A 21609-nucleotide genomic window follows, 5' to 3' on the forward strand; every position below is an offset into this window, starting at 1 on the left:
ACATATGCAGTGGTCTTACTGTTATGGTTTGCTTATTGGTTTGCAGGGGGGTTTCACAAAATATTGTTGTTTTTTGTATTTGTAGGCTAGCTGTGCGACAGAAGAACATTATGTTGTGCAACATTGGGACAAGCCGGACAAGCTCATACCTGGATAGTGTAATGTAAAATATATTCCTTTAGTGCAATCAAACAAGGTCCTTCTTCCGCTCCTGCATATCAAATTTGGATTGATGAAAAATTTCGTGAAGGGACTAGATAAAGAAGGTAACGGATTTGCATACTTGAGAAGTGTGTTTCCTAATTTAACATACGCCAAACTTAAGGAAGGAATTTTCATAGGACCCCAAATTAGGAAACTCCTGAAAAATGATGTGTTTGAAACCCAGTTAAAGGAGGTTGAATTGGCAGCTTGGCAAACATTTAAGGTGGTAGTAGATGGTTTTTTTGGGTAATAGGAAAGAAGATAACTATGAAATGTTGGTGTGTATTTTACTCAAGTGCTATAAAAACACGGACTGTTGAATGTCGTTGAAAATTCATTTTCTTCATTCCCATCTTGAATTTCCCCCCGAAAATCTGAGATATGTGAGGGATGAACAAGGAGAGCAGTTTCATCAAGATATTTCCATGATGGAAAAGCAGTACCAAGGTTGCAGGGATCCAGTAATGATGGGGGATTACTGCTGGAAAGTAAGCAGGAATACAAGAGAAAATCTCTCAGTAGCAAACATTTTTAAAGACAATTAGAAGTATGCTGATTATATATTATTGAAATATAACTATTTCGCAATGATTTATATTTTTTCCGAAGTTAAATGAGTTATAGAGAATGTATAATATTTTGTTACACTTGTATTACAAACTTGACTTATATGTATATCGACATTAAATGTCGATAGACACTTTTCATGGTGATTTTCAGAATCATCACGTTTATTTCCACCAGAATCACACATTTTCATTGTGGAGGTATGACAAAAAATACTATGAATGGGTGACTTTAACGGTCATCTTGGAAATCTCAAACAGTTTAGGTTTTGCTATTATTTCCCTAATCATGACTCATTTAGAGTCATGATTAGAGAAACTACTCCCTTAATAGAAAGGGAAAACCTTTCTATTAACCAACGATGGGAAATGAGATCACAAGACCAATTGATCCATGACTGCAGAGAGACCCTATCCTACCCAATAAAGATCAGTTCTCTTGTATTTATGTACACGAAATCTAAATCTTCAAGTAAAAAAAAAAAAAAAAAAAATCATTATAAATTCATATTCTGATGCCAAAAAAAGATGCATCCACATAATGCACCTATATTCTTCCCCGTATTTCTATTTGTTATTTTATCTTTAAACTTTCTTATATACATAACTTCTTTTAACTTTTCTTTTGATAAATCCCGAGCAAAAAAATATGATACATTTTTTTTTACTTGGGGTTTAAAATTCCCCCTACCCAATAATTTTGCAATTTTTTACATTAAAAGTGTGTGAGCATCCAGAGGGATGCTCTGCTATCTCAGATTTCCTGGTATTCCCCTTTTCTACATGGCGAATATTGTAAACATGTAGAAAGGGGAATACTGGGAAATATGTTATTTGGTTTTTAGGAGCATTAGCAACTAAGGCCATCGCTCCGAGGATATGTGGTGGTCATTCCCTGACCTTTCCGCATCCTCCGTATTTGGTGGTCACGGGCTCGAACCCAGTCTAATCAAGAAGCGTGTGCTATGTACTGCCGCTCCTGCCCACCTGGCTACGGAGGCGCCCGGGAAATCTAAGGTACCAGAGCATACTTTTTTGAAATTGGTAGGAGGGGAAGAAGAGATTTTATCAAAAAAGAAATTAAAGAAGCTGTATAAAATAGGACAATTTAAAGATAAGATAAATAAACAAAACTGTGGGGTGGGATACAGATGCATTATGGATGGATCTTTTTTTGGCAACAGAATATAAATTTATAATTTTTTTTTTTTTTTTTTACTAGGGACTATCCATGCATATAAATACAAAAGAACTGCTCTTTAGAGAGTGAGATAAGTTACTGGGTCTCTAGTTATAATCAGGGATCAATCACTCTCTTATGACATCATCTCCCTTATCTTATTTGCCTAGACATTTACAGAGACCACTGAGAGGAATTGCACATGTGATTAAGAACCAGTATAGGTTCTTGATCACATGATGCTCTTTAGAAAGGTAATTATCATGAGTAATAGTGGTTTAAATTGTAGTTATCTTGCAATTGCTAATCATTATTTGAAATTGGTGACAAAGAAAGCAGCTTATCAGTGAGTACCTAGCCTCTTTTAAATGGCCACTATTTATACTCTTGGCATGTGAAACTGCCTACTGATAATATAAACTTTGTTATATCCGCATAACAAGGAAAGCTTTTTCTGATATCATAATTGTACAGCCAAGTCCTCTATAGTTCAAATAAATAACATCTGGAAAAATGAAATTTCAATAAGTTACTAATTTTATAAAATTCTAAAAAGGGAATTTAATTAAAAGATGAAGAAAGCATTCTGAAAGTCAGATTTCAAATGAAAATATGAATCTAAAAAACTATAGAAAAGATTATAGTCATGTAAAATCAAGAAAAACATACATTTTTCCTCATCATTTATGTGAAACTAAGTTCAAAAGATAGAAATTAGGATTTCCACATAATAAAGTTGGAATTTCCTTTAATGTACATTAACCACTAATTTCTGTCTTATACTAAAATATTTTATTTTTGGAATACTTAGTGGTTGTATTAAGAGAAATAAAATGTTATCACTGTTTACTTAAAAGGATAACAAGCCATAAAAGTAAACATAAATTACAGAACAATAAAGTTAAACATAAAGAATGCCTAATTACCAATCAAAATTGCCTTTTAATCACACAAAAATGTCAAATGAGTATAAAAGACATGTTTTTTTAAGTTGATTATACATTTTGATTTAATTATGAAGCCCCATGAACATATAATTTAATTCTCACACAGGAAAAGATGATGAGGTAAAGTGATCTAAGTTTCCAAATCTTTTTCTTTCATAGCTAGCCCAAGAAAGAAAGAAAGAAAGAAAGGAAGTTAAAATTCATATCTAGTAACAAATATGTAGACTTTTGCTACTGCACTACCACCAAAAAGACCATTGTGGTACATTTTCATAGTTAACTCCAATTCTATTTCCTGAGGACCTGGAATTGGTCTGGCAAGAGAAATCATGGCTTCATTAAATGATGTTCTACGCAGATGAAAGTAATCTCGAGTTGCTGGAGTGATGCCTTCAGGAGACCGAGAATCTTTAAGTCCAAGATCAAATTGCACAGTTGTAATTGTAAATCGTGGACCCCTCATGGTGAAAAGATCCAGCTGACCAGATGGAGGGATCCGCATATTAGAAACAAAGGTGATGTAGTTATAAGAAAATGATAAAGGTTTATTCAGACATTCTGTATCACCTCGCTGACAATCCAGAGTACTTCGCTTGCAACGACTGAAAGAGATGGGAATAGGAATTCATTGAGAAATCTGCACTGAATAATACAACTGAAATTATATCTATTATAATCAGAAAAATCATGGAGGACAATTTTTAAATTAACGGAAAGCTGTTCATAGAGATAATGCTATTCAATATGAACAAAGCTAAGTTTATTTTGCACTAAATGGGAACTATAACAGTTACATGAACTACTTCATTTTGATCCCTTTGCAGCTGTAAAATAGACAAAAAAAATAAATAAATAAAAAAATACTTACCTGTTTGGTTCCTATTTGGGCTTACGTGATTTGTGCTAACTATATGTGATTTATGTAACGTGATTTTATTTAATGTTCATTTCTATGTGTATGAGTAATATTAGTGATGGTTGTGTATGAGCGCTTTCCACCCCCTTCTCATATTGTTATGGTGTAGTGTGTACATCTTTCTGATTGGCCTGATGACAGAAATAGAAATTTTTTCATCACAGGTGGCTCAGTGTTTATTTTAAGCTACCATATGGTATACAGTCACCAGAGATATTTTGGGGGAGATAGAGAGGGCAGGAGGGAGGGATAATAGGAGGATAGTGGATGAAAGTAAAATAGGTTGGAACCTAGTATTGTGTTGATTTGGAGCCAATGTAACCCAGATGGAATGTCATTGTAGCAGGTGACAATTACAGGATTTGTTATTGTGACTATAGCTGTATTTAATGGTCTGTTAGTCATTTTTTTCTATACTGAAAATTCTGAAAGACAGTAATACACTGGTGAGTAAAACTTAAGGACCAGTCAGGTTTACTGGTGTGCAAAACTTAAGGACCAGTCAGGTTTTCACCTGTAGCTTCTCATAGGAGTGGCCTGGATATGAGAAAAGCATACCAAAGGAACCTCGTGAGGTACAGAAATGATGAAGGAAACAACACCGACACAACAACGGAAACAAAACGGTAGAGAACTTTATTCAAAAATGGCAGCATAGCACTGGCTGCCATGATGCAGATGCATCATTGCCAAAGATGGAACAAAGGGAAGAGGTTGTCCTCAGTAGGCGATATGGTGTCGATGCAGGCTTTGCACCACCTGTCCATACTTAGAATAATGTTGTTGATAAGTTCTTGTGGGAACATCGTCACCATCTTCAGCTGGTGAACATTTTCTGGTGGGTGTGGACTTGTGCCGCTAGGCATCTCCCTAGAGCATCCCATATGTGTTCGATGGGATTTAGTCGGTGGAACGGGCAGGCCAATCCATATGAACAATGTCCTCACTTTCCAAAAGCATATCAATAGCTGCAGTGCGATGGGCTGCGGCGTTATCATCCATAAACACGAACTCAGAGCCAATGGCACCTCGGAACAGACGCACAACATGGGGGTGGATTACCTCAGTACAGTAGCGTGCACCGGTTACAGTACCGCCATATCAATCCCTTTCACTGATCAGTTGCTGTTGAGACTGAATCCACTCTCATCAGTAAAGAGTACCTTTCCCCATTGCACTGCTGTCCAGTCTTTGTGTTCGATGCACCACTGTAAACAGTGTTTCCAATGGGCAGGTGTTACAGGGACACAGTGTATTGGCCGTCGGGCAAACAGTCCACTTTTGTTGAGTCACCTGAAATACACCTGGCCACAGTAAACTGCAATATCCTGCGTCATGTGCAGCTGTTTGCAATGGGTCCCGCTGTCTGGTGTCATTAGCATTAGTACAGGCATATGATGCAAGAAAGCAAGCTTATGCAGCATCAGCCAAAAAAAAAAAAAAAGAAAAAAAAAAAACACACTTTCACTTCACCCCTCCGTTTGTTTGAAACACCTGTCCAGCTGAGCCTTGTAATTTATCTAGGCTATCAACTTCCACGACAAGGGATGGAAGTCTGTTCCACCAACCAACTACCCGCTAGCTAAAGGCAAATTTGCGCACGTCTATCCTATGTCTGTCTTTCCTCAATTTGAATTTATGCCCTCTCAGGTGATTATTCTGAGCAAGAGGAAGAATCCCATCAGCATTAAGCATGCTCAAACCATTCAAGGCTTTATACATCTCTATCAGATCATCTCGCCAGTGCCTAGTCTCCAGACACTGTAATTTGCAAAACTTAAGCCTTTCTGCATAAGAGCAACCCTTTGTTCTATTCACTAATCTTGTTGCTCTTCTCTGTACTTGTTCCAGCAGCTCTACATCCTTCTTGAAATGAGGCCTCCAGACCTGTATACAGTACTCAAGGTGTGGCCTGTCCAATGCCTTATACAAGGGAATAATCACATCCCTATCCCTGCTAGAAAAATTCCTGTATATCATTGACAAGACACCATGAGCTACTCTTGCAGCTCATCTGCACTGCTCAGAGAACTTCATATCTGCCTGCACAATTACCCCAGGTCCTTTTCATTCTCTACCACTGTCAGCGTAGTACCACAGAGTTGATACGTTGATCTGGGGTTACTGTTTCCCATATGTAGTACTTTACATTTGTCAATGTTAAACTTCATTTGCCACCTGTCAGCCCATCTAACAAACCTTTCCAGATCCTGTTGCAGCAGCATAGCATTAGTAGTGTCCTTAACAACCCTGCCAACCTTTGTATCGTCTGCAAACTTGGACATTAAGCTTGATATACCATCATCAATATCATTTATAAATACAGAAAACAACAATGGACCCAACACTGAACCCTGAGGAACTCCACTAATAACATTAGTCCATGTTGAGCAGTGTCCATTGATTACCACTCTCTGTCTTCTACCACTCAACCATCCCTTTATCCATAGCAGCAAGTTGCCCCCAATGCCACACTGCTCCAATTTGTGCAGCAGTCTTCCATGCGCAATAGTATCAAAAGCCTTTCTAAGATCCAAATATATAATATCGAAGTTATTCCCTGGATCCAGTTCTTTTGTGACTACATCATAGTATCCAATCAAATTGGTCAGACAAGACCTGCCCTTAACAAAACCATGCTGTGTCTGAGCTATAACTGAATTCTTGTCTAGATGATCCTGCAGTGCTTCTTTAACCAGTGCCTCCATTAATTTTCCTGGAACCGAAGTAAAACTAACAGGTCTATAATTACTTCTGTCAGCCTTTGATCCTCCTTTGTGAATTGGGGTTACATTTGCACATCTCCAGTCTATGGGTACCTCTCCTGAGTCCAAAGAAACTCTCATAATTATGGCTAGGAGTTTGCTTACTTCCTTTGCTGCCTCCTTTAATATAACTGGATAGATCCCATCCACCACGGGTGCCTTTTTTATGTTTATCCTCAACAATTTCTCCACCACTTTCCTCTCAGTTATTAGAAAATCATCTAGCTCACTGCCAATGTTTACTTCACCTACGGCATTCCCCTTCCTGAATAACTCCTCATGTGTGAATGTAGATGCAAAATACTTGTTTAGATTGTTAGCCACCTGAGCAGGATCCTCAACTGTTGAACCATCAACATCCAGTGGACCAATCTGATTGATCCCTTTCCTTCTTGAGTTTAAATAGGTAAAGAACTCTTTTCTGTTTTTCTTTGCATCCTTTGCCAAGGATTTCTCATAATCTGCCTTTGCATGCCTAATCTCCTTTGTGACTTGGTTACAGACCAACTTATATCTATCATAGGCTTCCCTGTCACCCATTAATTTGTATGTATCCCATGCATTTTTCTTCTCTGCCATATGTCTCATTAGTTCATCTGACAACCATTTAGGCCTGAACCTTGAACAATATTTCTTGGTTGGTATGTAAAGCCTGGTAGCTTCCAAGATTAGTTCCTTGAATGCTTCCCATTTTGAATTTGCTGTTGGTAACATCATCAGTTGGTCCCAGTGTATAGAATTTAAATACTGTCTCAGACCATCATAGTCGCCTTTACGAAAGCAAAAACCCTTCCCTTTACCTCTGATGGTAGTTACCTCCTTGAGTAAATCCCACTTCAGCACACTGTGATCACTGCCACCTAGTGGTTCCTTTATCTGCAGATTCTTAATGCATGAAGAATCACTACTGATAATCAGATCATCTCACCCGCACATTGAATTGTCCAAAATTCAAATCGTTTTTCTGCCACCAAATACATCTGCAGAGTGTCAGCCCTTGGATCAAGGGATAATAAAAAATTTTAAACTTCACTACAGAAAACGTGTTTTAAGACATCTCATTGCAAACATGAACGATTGAACATGTGCGAGTGACCTTGCAAAGAAAATCAGCATCCTGGATGCGATTCAATGGATTTCCTCTTCAGTAAACGCAATTAGAAAACAAACTGTTGTGAACTGTTTTGTAAAGTCTGGCTTCTCAAACGCAAAAATTGAAGTTGTGAAGAGCAATGTGGAGCACCAAGAAGAACAAGAACTTCGACATTTATTGATAATGTACGATACTTCGGCTACAAGTAATCTTGGCTACAAAAGATATAGACTCGAACCTCACTACAGAAGATGGTGCTCTAGATATCAACGACATTATCATCGATATTTTTCAAGAAGTTCCTCATGAGGATGAAGAAATGGAAGGAGGTCATTCTGTCGAAGAACATATTAACGACAAACTACCGATGAAAATAGAAGAAACGCTCATACAAATCAATCGTTTAAAAATGTTTTTCGCCACTGAAGAAGATACTGAAGGACTTTCGATGGTTTCTTCACTCCAAACAAATGTTGAAAACAAAATTATCAGCCGGAAGAAGGTGCAGAAGAAAATAAGTGATTACTCTATGTATTTTTCTTAAAATAAAGTCATAATATGCATAGCACAATTGTATGTATATTATTTACAAAAATATTGTGCAAAATCTGTATATAATTTAATTTAATTTTACATTAAATGTTTAACGATTTTTTTTTTTTTTTTTTTTTTTTCTCCCTCAGACTTCTTGTTAGCGGACACTTCTCTCTAACGGACAGATTTTCGTTCCCCATGGCTGCCCGTTAAAGGGAAGTTTCACTGTGTATATATATATATATATATATATATATATACATACATATTATGGATGAATTTATTTGACAACTGAATTTATTATTACAATTAAATTTTATTTTAATTTAATTGTAATAATAAAGGATTGCACTGTACAGAATGTTTCTATAATTAAATTGTTACCGAACTACATTCTAGAGGTTAGTGTTCAGGGTAAGCTGGGCATACCTGATTCTCTACTGGACAATCAGTGACCTCTTATGATGTCATCTCCCGTAGTTTATAACACTTAGATATATTGATCACTAAGATTAAGTGTGATGTAACCAAGGAATTTGCAAAGGTTGTGGATTGTGATACTGATGAAAAAAATTATTATTGCATTATAATAATTTATAGTTAATGCTTAATGGAAATAAAACTGAAATTAATGACTCATTTAAAGTCATATACGGTAAACCTTATGACAAAGCTAATCAGGATAGAAAAATAAATGGAAAGGTTTGCATTTAAACAGTGTATTATTTGTATGCAACATGCCACATCAACAGTACTTATTTTATTATTATCTTATTGTGTTTGCAACAAAAAAAATTATATGATTGATGTAAGATAAACATGAATATACAAAAGATTTTTTTTTAAATTTCTTGTTTATTTCAGCATTTATTGTTTTTAAATAGTACTTTGGTTATATCAAGAATCCATTATAATAAATTTTCTCTGATTTTTCTCAACTCCTTTTATAATGGACTTTCACTGTATATACATCTTTGTTCTGCTGCAAATGCTTGCTCTGATGAAGAAAATGTGTTTCAAGACACTTTCAAGAACATGAATGGCTGCATTTCTGTTCTATTTGTGCTGTAATTTTAATTTCAAGATTATAGTTCTTTTTAGTACAAAATAAAATTAGCTTATTAACATGGTAATTATCTTCAATGAACATCAATCTATTCATATGCTATGATTTTCAACTTCTAATTAACAAGCAGCAATATATAAGAATCAAAAAAGGAAATTGCTAATCCCATTTAGAACAAGAACTGCAAAGGAGGCTAAGTTCATTAAATGCAGATTTCTTAATATGCCATTCCTTCTCTGCAGTCAAAAGCATATATGTCCTATTTCTTATTTTTAAAAATTTAATATTAAGATAAAAATAATCAAGAATTTTCTAAGCTATTTGTATTACATATTAAAATAATTTAGCAACAGACTACAAAACAATTTTTGCATACATTATTTCTTGCTTATATTTAAATTGTTTTAATAATATACATGAAATAAATGCAGAAAATACAAGTGTTATCCCAAAAGTAATGCACACTGTGCAAATACACCTCACTCCATATGCCTGGCTGACTGACATTTATCAGGATAATAATTTGAAGTTTAACCTCAACATTAGTGTGCTTGAAACAGAGCTCCTTCTTTGAATGTTTATGTAGAGCCTTTTAAAAATGGATGTTAATATTGTTTCAGGTCAGATTACAGTTCAGAGAAAAGATCTTTTATCAAAATTGAAACTTTGCATGGTCAAAAATTCATCATAAATTTGTGTCAGCAAATTTATGATGTAGTCATTCATCAGTAGTACTCATTATTACCACAAATTTGGAGGAAGATGTGTTATGACTTGTGAAGGAACAGCCAATGAAATTGGAATATCAAAATGTAAGATCACTGTCTGACAGGACCCACACTTGTTGTCAGATAAGCAAAGTGTAGAGAAATTGCAGTGCTGTTACTTGCACATTGCCAACAATAAGGTGAAGAGTTTTTAAAAGTGACTGCCAATGATGAGACAAGGACATATCACTTTGTACCTGAATTGAACTGAAATCACAATTAGCAGACTGGATGTATCCATTTTTTCACACATTTAAATGATACTGGCAACAATCAGGGGTGAAATAAATGGGCATTATGGCCTATGATTATAAGCATTAATTAGCAGAGGCATATGATGCAAGAAAGCAAGCTTATGCAGCATTAGCCAAAAAAAAAAAAAAAACACTTCCATTTCACCCCTCCGTTCTTTCGAAATACCTGTCCAGCTGAGCCTTAAATTTATTTAGGCTATCAACTTCCACAACAAGGGATGGAAGTCTGTTCCACCAACTAACTACCCGCTGGCTAAAGGCAAATTTCTGCACATCTATCCTACATCTGTCTTTCCTCAATCTGAATTTATGCCCTCTCAGGTGATTATTCTGAGCAAGAGGAAAAATCCCATCGGCATTGAGCATGCTTAAACCATTCAAGGCTTTATACACCTCTATCAGATCACCTCACCAGTGCCTAGTCTCAGACACTGTAAAATCACCTCAGGGGCTCACATCTGGTGAATATGGACTTGGCACACCCAGGGTCCTGAGCTGGATATCATTATTCTTCTCTTTCTTCGTGATTTCCTTCTACTTCTCTCTCTCTCTCTCTCTCTCTCACGGGGTAACTCGGGAATTTTTTTTTGGCTGGGGTAGTATAAGCCTCAGGCTTCCTTGCACCATGTGACTAAGTAGTAGTAATAAGTAGTAGTAGTAATTTGCAAAACTTAAGCCTATCTTCGTAAGAGCAACCCTTTGTTCCATTCACTAATCTTGTTGCGCTTCTCTGTACTCGTTCCAGCAGCTCTACATCCTTCTTGAAATGAGGCCTCCAGACTTGTATACAGTACCCAAGGTGTGGCCTGACCATTGCCTTATACAAGTAAATAATTACCTCCTTATCCCTGCTAGAAAAATTCATCTATATCATTGACAAGACACCATGAGCTACTCTTGCAGCCCATCTGCACTGCTCAGAGAACTTCACATCTGCCTGCACAATTACCCCCAGGTCCTTTTCATTCTCTATCACTGTCAATGCAGTACCACAGAGTTGATACGTTGTTCTGGGGTTGCTGTTTCCCATATGTAGTACTTTACATTTGTCAATGTTAAACTTCATTTGCCACCTCTCAGCCCATCTGCTCAACCTTTCCAGATTCTGTTGCAGCAGAATAGCATCAGTAGTGTCCTTAACAACCCTGCCAACCTTTCTATCGTCTGCAAACTTGGACAATAAGCTTGATATATACCATCATCAATATCATTTATAAATACAGAAAACAATAATGGACCCAACACTAAACCGTGAGGGACTCCACTAATAACATTAGTCCACGATGAGCAGTGTCCATTGATTACCACTCTCTGTCTTCTCCCCCTCAACCATCCCTTTCTCCATAGCACCAATTTGTCTCCAATGCCACACTGCTCCAATTTGTGCAGCAGTCTACCATGTGCAACAGTGTCAAAAGCCTTTCTAAGATCGAAATATATAATATCAAAGTTATTCCCTGCATCCAGTTCTTTTGTGACTGCATCAAAGTATCCAATCAAATTTGTCAGGCAAGTCTTTCCCGTAACAAAACCATGCTGTGTCCGAGCTATAACTGAAGTCTTGTCTAGATGATCCTGCAGTGCTTCTTTAACCAGTGCCTCCATTAATTTTCCTGGAACAGAAGTTAAACTCACAGGTCTATAATTACTTGTGTCAGCCTTTGATCCTTCTTTGTGAACTGGGGTCACATTTGCACATCTCCAGTCTATGGGTACCTCCCCTGACTCCAAGGAAGCTCTCATAATTATGGCTAAGGGTTTGCTTACTTCCTTTGCTGCCTCTTTTAAGATAACTGGATAGATCATCCGCCCCAGGTGCCTTTCTTGTGTTTATTTTTTATTTTTTAATGGCCATGTGATGCAAGGATGCCTGAGGCTTATACTGCACCAGGAAAAAAAAAAAAAAGTTCCTGAGTTACGCTGAGAGAGAGAGAGAGAGAGAGAGAGAGAGAGAGAGAGAGAGAGAGGCAAAAGTAGAAGGGAATCGCCATGAAAGAGAAGAATGATGATATCCAGCTCAGGCCCCTGGGTGTGCCAAGCCCATTCTCACCAGATGTGCATCCAGTTCTTTTGTGACTGCATCAAAGTATCCAATCAAATTTGTCAGGCAAGACTTTCCCGTAACAAAACCATGCTGTGTCCGAGCTATAACTGAAGTCTTGTCTGGATGATCCTGCAGTGCTTCTTTAACCAGTGCCTCCATTAATTTTCTTGGAACAGAAGTTAAACTCACAGGTCTATAATTACTTGTGTCAGCCTTTGATCCTTCTTTGTGAACTGGGGTCACATTTGCACATCTCCAGTCTATGGGTACCTCCCCTGAGTCCAAGGAAGCTCTCATAATTATGGCTAAGGGTTTGCTTACTTCCTTTGCTGCCTCTTTTAAGATAACTGGATAGATCATCCGCCCCAGGTGCCTTTCTTGTGTTTATTTTTTATTTTTTAATGGCCATATGATGCAAGGAAGCCTGAGGCTTATACTGCACCAGGAAAAAAAAAAAAAGTTTCCGAGTTACCCTGAGAGAGAGAGAGAGAGAGAGAGAGGCAAAAGTAGAAGGGAATCACCATGAAAGAGAAGAATGATGATATCCAGCTCAGGCCCCTGGGTGTGCCAAGCCCATTCTCACCAGATGTGCATCCAGTTCTTTTGTGACTGCATCAAAGTATCCAATCAAATTTGTCAGGCGAGACTTTCCCGTAACAAAACCATGCTGTGTCCGAGCTATAACTGAAGTCTTGTCTGGATGATCCTGCAGTGCTTCTTTAACCAGTGCCTCCATTAATTTTCCTGGAACCGAAGTAAAACTAACAGGTCTATAATTACTTCTGTCGGCCTTTGATCCTCCTTTGTGAATTGGGGTTACATTTGCACATCTCCAGTCTATGGGTACCTCCCCTGAGTCCAAGGAAACTAAATACTGTCTCAGACCATCGTAGTCGCCTTTATGAAAGCAAAAACCCTTCCCTTTACCCCTTATGGTAGTTACCTCTTTGAGTAAATCCCACTTCAGCACAGTGTGATCACTGCCACCTAGTGGTTTCTTTATCTGCAGATTCTTAATGCATGAAGAATCACTACTGATAATCAGATCAAGAGTATTACTAGCTCTAGTTGCCTCCCGAACATGCTGATGCAGAAAACAATCATCCAATAAATCCACAAAAGCCTTGCTAGTGTGTGTGACCAACCCACAAATTCCAGTCAATATCTGGGAAATTAAAATCCCCCATTATAAGACTCTGATTTACTGGCTCACTCTATTTCCCTGTACAGTTACTTATTATACTCATCAGAGTCATTAGGCCTATAGCACACTCCTCTTTTTTTTTTTTTTTTTAGGAGCATTAGCAACTAAGGCCATATTGTTCCGGGAATATGCGGTGGTCATTCCCTGACCTTTCCGCATCCTCCGTATTTGGTGGTTACGGGCTCAAAACCCGGTCTAATCAAGAAGCATGTGCTACGCACTGCTGCTCCTTCCCACCTGGCTACGGAGGCGCCAGCAGCACACTACTAATCTCAATTTTGATCTCCCAATGCTTATGTCACACCAAACTGAATTGACACTGCACTGTCCAGTGATGTCAACTGGCTTCACTTCCTTGGATTTCATGTGTTTCTTAACTAATAGCATAACCCCTCCTCCCTTCCTATCCTGTCTGTACACATTCTACTCCCCAAATTCCAGTTCTGGATTCCTTATATCTGTGTGATATAAGGAATATCAATGTCTCTGATATCCCAACAATATCTGCCTTTGATGTTTTGAGCACTAACTCAAATTCATCAAATTTATTTACCAAACTCCTAGCATTGGTGTACACACAAGTATACATGCACCGGTTCCTATTCTTTGCTACCGTAACACAACCCATGTGTTTACTTGTACCACAATGACTCCCAGCAGTCTCTGAAATATCCTGCATCTTGTTTTCCAGGCTGTTGCTCATTCCAATAGAAGCAGTGCAAGAATCACTTTCAGCTCTGCCAGTGGCTACTGTTAATCTATTAGTCCTTATATATCCCTCCCCAAGCTAGACTGTCTCGATAGACTCTTCTCTGCACCCTTTCTATTTAAGTGTATCCATCCCTGTAGAAGCAGTCTCTTCTGTTAACATAAGGGCATTATTGTCATGGATCATGGCCACTTGGAAGATCAGCAACTGGAGACCATTACGCAACATTTCTTCATCAGAAATTATGCCCAAAAATTTGTATGTGGCCATGGATGTTGGAAGCTGGTGTGCTCATACTCCATGACAATGCAAGACTTGCTTTCACTGAGTGAAGTGAGAAGTAGGATTACAAGTGGAAAGCACCAACAAACTTCTCTTATTAGTCCAGATATCAACATTTAGCACTAGCTTTAATAGAGCCATTGATACAAGAAAGCAAGCTTATACAGGATCAGCCAAAAAAAAAAAAACCCTTCCCATTTCACCCATCCAGATCCTAAAAAATTTGTCCAGTTCTTACTTGAATTTATTTAAGCTATAAACTTCCACAATGACCAATGAAAGTTTGTTCCAAAAATCAACCACCCTAAATCAACCTCACTAAAGGCAAATTTCCACACATCTATTCTACAACTGTCTTTGCTCAACATGAATTTATGCCCCTTCAGGTACACAATCTGAGCAGGAGAGAGCATCCCATTGGAACTGAGCTTGTTCAAACCAATCAAGGCCTTATACACCTCACAGGTGCCTGGTCTCCAGATATTGAAATTTGCAGAACTTAAGTCGTTCTTGGTAAGAGCAACTCTTAGTTCCCCTCGCCAATATCGTGACCCTTCTCTGTAATCGTTCCAGTAGCTCTACACCCTTCCTAAAATGAGGCCTCCAGATCTGTATGCAGTACTCAAGGTGTGGCCTGACCATTACCTTATAGAAGGGTATAATTACCACATTATCCTTGCTAGCAAAATTCCTGTATATCATCGACAAGATCCCAGGAGCTGCTCTGGCAGCTTGTCTGCAGTACTCAGAAAACTTAATATCTGACTGCACAATTACCCCCCCCCCAGTCCTTATCATTCTCCACTACCCCGAGTGTAGTACTACACAGTGGTAGGTTACTCTGGGGTTACTGCTACACAGTACTTTGCATTTGTCAATGTTAAACTTCAGTTGCCACCTCTTAGCTCATCTGCACAAATCTTTTCTAGATTCTGTTGCAGTAAGCATACTGTTATTACTGTCATTAACAACCCTGCCAACCTTCATATCGTCTGCAAACTTGGAAATTAAGCCTGATATAACTTAGCATTAGCATTAGTAGAGGCATTTGATGCAAGAAAGCAAGCTTATGCAGCATCAGCCAAAAAAAAAAAAAAAAAAAAAAAACCCACTTCCACTTCACCCCTCTGTTCGTTCAAAATACCTGTCCAGCTGAGCCTTAAACTTATTTAGGCTATCAACCTCCACCACAAGGGATGGCAGTCTGTTCCACCAACCAACCACCCGCTGGCTAAAGGCAAATTTCCGCACGTCTATCCTACATCTGTCTTTCCTCAATTTGAATTTATGCCCTCTCAGGTGATTTTTCTGAACTAGAGGAAGAATCCCATCAGCATTGAGCATGCTTAAACCATTCAAGGCTTTATACACCTCTATCAGATCACCTCGCTGGTGCCTAGTCTCCAGACACTGTAATTTGCAAAACTTAAGCCTTTCCTCGTAAGAGCACCCCTTTGTTCCATTCACTAATCTTGTTGCCCTTCTCTGTACTCGTTCCAGCAGCTCTACATCCTTCTTGAAATGAGGCCTCCAGACCTGTATACAGTACTCTAGGTGTGGCCTGACCATTGCCTTATACAATGGAATAATCACCTCCTTATCCCTGCTGGAAAAATTCCTGTATATCATTGACAATACTCCATGAGCTACTCTTGCAGCCCGTCTGCACTGCTCAGAGAACTTCATATCTGCCTGCACAATCACCCCCAAGTCCCTTTCATTCTCTACCACTGTCAGTGTAGTACCACAGAGTTGATACGTTGCCCTGGGGTTGCTGTTTCCCATGTGTAGTACTTTACATTTGTCAATGTTAAACTTCATTTGCCACCTCTCAGCCCATCTGCTCAACCTTTCCAGATCCTGTTGCAGCAGTGTAGTGTCAGTAGTGTCCTTGACAACCCTGCCAACCTTTGTATCATCTGCAAACTTGGACATTAAGCTTGATATACCATCATCAATATCATTTATAAATACAGAAAACAATAATGGACCCAACACTGAGCCCTGAGGGACTCCACTAATAACATTAGTCCACGATGAGCAGTGTCCATTGATTACCACTCTCTGTCTTCTCCCACTCAACCACCCCTTTATCCATAGCAGCAATTTGCCTCCAATGTCACACTGCTCCAATTTGTGTAGCAGTCTTCCATGTGCAACAGTATCAAAAGCCTTTCTAAGATCCAAGTATATAATATCAAAGTTATTCCCTGCATCCAGTTCTTTTGTGACTGCATCATAGTATCCAATCAAGTTGGTCAGGCAAGACTTCCCCTTAACAAAACCATGTTGTGTCTGAGCTATAACTGAAGTCTTGTCTAAATGATCCTGCAGTGCTTCTTTAACCAGTGCCTCCATTAATTTTCCTGGAACAGAAGTTAAGCTCACAGGTCTATAGTTACTTGTGTCAGCCTTTGATCCTCCTTTGTGAATTGGGGTCACATTTGCACATTTCCAGTCTATGGGTACCTCCCCTGAGTCCAAGGAAGCTCTCATAATTATGGCTAAGGGTTTGCTTACTTCCTTTGCTGCCTCCTTTAATATAACTGGATAGATCCCATCCACCCCGGGTGCCTTTCTTGTGTTTATCTTGAACAGTTTCTCCTCCACTTTACTCCCAGTTATTTCAAGATTCTGTAGCTTACTGCTAGAGTTGAATCCACCTCTGGCATTCCCCTTGCTGAATAACTCCTCATGTGTGAATGTCGATGCAAAATATTCATTTAGTTTGTTAGCTACCTGAGCAGGATCATCAACAGTTGACCCATCAATATCAAGTGGACCAATCTGATTCATCCCCTTCCTTCTAGAGTTTACATAAGTAAAGAACTCTTTGCTGTTTTTCTTTGCATCCCTTGCCAAGGATTTCTCGTAATCTGCCTTCGCCTGCCTAACCTCCTTTGTAACTTGGTTGCATATCAACTTGTATCTATCATAGGCTTCTGTGTCATGTGTTAATTTGTAAGTATCCCATGCATTTTTCTTCTCTGCCATATGCCTCATTAGTTCATCTGACATCCATTTTGGCCTAAACCTTGAACAATATTTCTTAGTTGGTATGTAAAGCCTAGTAGCTTCCAAGATATGTTCTTTGAATGCTTCCCATTTTGAATTTGCTGTAGGTAACATCATCAGTTGGTCCCACTGTATAGAATTTAAATACTGTCTCAGTCCATCGTAGTCGCCTTTACGGAAGCAATAACCCTTCCCTTTACCCCTAATGGTAGTTACCTCTTTGAGTAAATCCCACTTCAGCACACTGTGATCACTGCCACCTAGTGGTTCATTTATCTGCAGATTCTTAATGCATGAAGAATCACTGCTGATAATCAAATCAAGAGTATTACTCCCTCTAGTTGCCTCCTGAACATGCTGATGTAGAAAACAATCATCCAATAAATCCACAAAAGCCCTGCTAGTGTGTGAGTAACCAGCTCCCAAATTCCAGTCAATATCTGGGAAATTAAAATCTCCCATTATAAGACTCTCTGATTTACTGGCCCACTCTATTTCCCTGTACAGTTCCTTATTATACTCATCAGAGTCATTAGGCCTATAGCACACTCCTACTCTCAATTTTGATCTCCCAATGCTTATGTCACACCAAACTGACTCAACACTGCACTGTCCAGCGATGTCGACTGGCTTCAATTCCTTGGTTTTTATGTGTTTCTTAACTAATAGCATAACCCCTCCCCCCTTACTCTGGGGTTACTGCTACACAGTACTTTGCATTTGTCAATGTTAAACTTCAGTTGCCACCTCTTAACTCATCTGCACAAATCTTTTCTAGATTCTGTTGCAGTAAGCATACTGTTATTACTGTCATTAACAACCCTGCCAACCTTCATATCGTCTGCAAACTTGGAAATTAAGCCCGATATAATTTCATCAATATCATAGATAAATATAGAAAATAACAAAGGACCCAACACCAAATCCTGGGGAGGGGGACTCCACTAATAAATAAGATTAGTCCACAAAGAGCAGTGTCCATTGATTACACTCTGTCTTCCCCCACTCAACCATCCCTTCATCCATAGCAGCAACTTGCCACACAGCTTCGATTTGTATAGTAGTCTATCAGCGCAACAGTATTAAAAGCTTTCCTGAAATCCAAGTATATGATATCAAAATTATTCTTTCCATCCAGTGCTTTTGTGACCACATTGTAGTATCCAATCAAACTGATCAGACAAGACTTTCCCTTAACAAACCCATGCTGTGTACAAACTAAAACTGTAGTCTTGTCTAGATGATCTTGATATGCTTTTTTAACAGTGACTCCATAATTTTCCCCCGAACAGAAGTTAAACTAACAGGTCTGAAATTACTCGTGTCACCCTCTGAACCCCTTTGTGAATAGGGGATACATTTGCACATCTCCAGTTTGTGGGGACCTCCCCCTGAATCCAAGGATGTTCTCATAATTAGGGCTAAGGGTTTGCCACCTCCTTTAATATAACTGGATAGATCCCATACACCCCAGGTGCCTCTGTTTAACTTTAGCAATTTCTGCTCCACTTTGCTCTCAGTTATTACAAAATTCCTTTAGCTCCCTGTTAGAGTTTGGTAAACTTTTGGCATTCCCCTCCCCAAATAACTCCTCATGTGTGAATGTAGATGCAAAATACTCATTCAGTTTGTCAGCTACCTGAGCAGGATCATCAATAATCAAACCATCAATATCAAGTGGACCAATCTGATTCATCTCCTTCCTTCTAAAGTTAATATAAGTAGAGAAGTCTTTGCTGTTTTTCTTTGCATCCTTTGCCAAAGATTAATCTGATTAATTAATCTCTTAATCTGCCTTAGCTTGCCTAATCTCCTTTGTGACTTGATTAGAGACTAGCTAATATCTACCATAATATTCTACTTGATTAGCATTAGCATAGGCCTACGATGCAAGAAAGCAAGTTTATGCAGCATCAGTCAAAAAATATGAATCCCATTCATTTTTCTTCTCTGCCATGAGTCTCATTAGTTCATCTGATATCCTTTTAGGCCTAAACCTTTAATAGTATTTATTAATTGGTATGAAAAGCCTAGTAGTTACCAAGATTTATTCCTTGAATGCTTAAATATGAGTCCTTGTGATTATGATTTATTTCTGAAGCTCAAGGAACTGCTGCATGGACAAAGATTTATCTTTAGATATGTTGAGTGAAGCTGTAACAAAAGGCATCAGACAGCTTAACTTGAGCAGACAATTAAACGCCATTCAAAATTACTTTTACTACCTTTGGATTGTTTCAAGAATGTCAAAAAGGAAGCATACAGCCAAAGGAGACTACACTGATAGCTTTTAATGTAAATTATGTTAAAAAATAAATTCATTTTAAATTAACTGCTTTTGTGTATTATTTTTGGGATTACCATCAAATATCATCTCACATAGTGACACATATTACAAACAATTGTAAAGTCCAATTATTACAAGATGATATTAAAACAGTTAACATTTTTCATCAAACAGTAGTGATGTGAAACACTATGCAAAATACTCTATCATTCAAATTCATGATATTTTCATTGTTTTTTTTTATATTTATTAAATATTTGAATGGAATAAAAAACACAAAATGTGCTTTTTGGGGCATGCTGAAATTATGTGACACTGGAATTAAATATTAGTATTTAATATTTGTAAAAACCAAAAGATGCAAGAAACAAGGATTTATTTCTAATATTCTACAAAAAAAAAAACAAAAAAAAAAACCATCTTTACAACTTATCTAAACAACTTATATTCACTCTTGTCATAATCTTCCCACTGAATTTAAAGGGTACCAGAAGGTACCCTTTAAATCCAGCTGCTCCTTAAATTGTGTCAATTTCAATAACCTGGGAGGATAGTAGTAGAAATAGAGGCATGTGATGAAAGAAAGCAGGCATATGGAATTATGCCTGCTTTCTTTCATGCAATCAAAAAAAAAAAACAATAATTTCACACATCTATTCTCTCTAAATGTTTGTCCAGTTCCTCCTTGAATTTATTTAAGCTATCAACTTCCAGAATGACAGATGGAAGTTTGTTCCAGCAATAAACTACCTGCTGGCTAAAGGCAAATTTCCACACATCTATTCTACAACTGACTTTACTCAATTTGAATTTATGTCCCTTCAGGTTTGCAATCTGAGCAAGTGGAAAAATCCCATCAAAATTGAGCATGCTCAATCCATTCAAGGCCTTATACACCACAATCAGTTCACCTTGCAGGTGCCTAGTCTCCAGCCGCTGAAATTTGCATAACTGAAGCCTTTCTTGGTAAGAGGACCCCTTTGTTCCCCTCACCAATCTTGTTTCCCTTCTCTCTACACAATCAAGCAAATCTACATCCTTTCTAAAATGAGGCCTACAGACCTGTATACAGTATTCAAGGCGTGGCCTGACCATTGCCTTATACAAAGGGATAATCACCTCCTTTTCCCTGCTAGCAAAATTCCTGTATATCATTGACAAAACCCAATGACCTGCTCCTGTGGCCTGTCTGCATTGCTCAGAAAACTTCATATCTGACTGCACAATTACTACCAGAATTTTCTTGTTTTCTATCACCCTAAGTGTAGTACCACACAGTTGGTACGTTTCTCTGGGGTTACTTCTACCCATATGCAGTACTTTGAATTTCTAAATGGTAAACTTCAGTTAACACTTCTCAGGCCATCTGCCCCAAATTTTCTAGATCTTGTTTCAGTAGCACACTGCCATTACTGTCACTAACAAGGTTATTGACAGTAAAATCTGCCAACCTTTGTATCATCTGCATACTTGGACATTAAGCCTGATATACCTTCACCAATATCATTGATAAATATACAAAACAACAGCGGGCCCAACACCGAACCCTGGCTGACTCCACTAATAACATTAGTCCACGAAGAGCAGCATCCATTGATTACCACTCTCTGTCGTCTCCCACTCAACCACACTTTTATCCATTGTAGCAACTTGCCCTTAATATCCTACTGCTCCAATTTGTACAGTAGTCTCCATGCACAACACTGTCTAAAGCTTTCCTGAAATTCAAGTATATGATATCAAAATTATTTTTTGCATCCAGTTCCTTTGTAACTA

The 21609-nt window shown here is 38.2% G+C and overlaps 1 protein-coding gene across 1 annotated transcript in view; it reads right to left on the minus strand.

The window, feature by feature from the left end:
* Positions 1–3090: 3090 nt before the first annotated feature.
* The window catches only part of LOC150086829 (uncharacterized), a 641413-nt gene continuing 622894 nt past the window's right edge, over positions 3091–21609 (minus strand). Inside the window, exon 27 of the mRNA XM_090372286.1 lies at positions 3091–3499. Coding sequence (XP_090228412.1) covers positions 3091–3499 — 409 coding nt within the window. The remainder of the gene's footprint in view (positions 3500–21609) is intronic.

This window comes from Mastigoproctus giganteus, chromosome 4, assembly GCF_048544385.1.
Source record: "Mastigoproctus giganteus isolate SK-2022 chromosome 4, ASM4854438v1, whole genome shotgun sequence".
NCBI lineage: Eukaryota > Metazoa > Arthropoda > Arachnida > Uropygi > Thelyphonidae > Mastigoproctus > Mastigoproctus giganteus.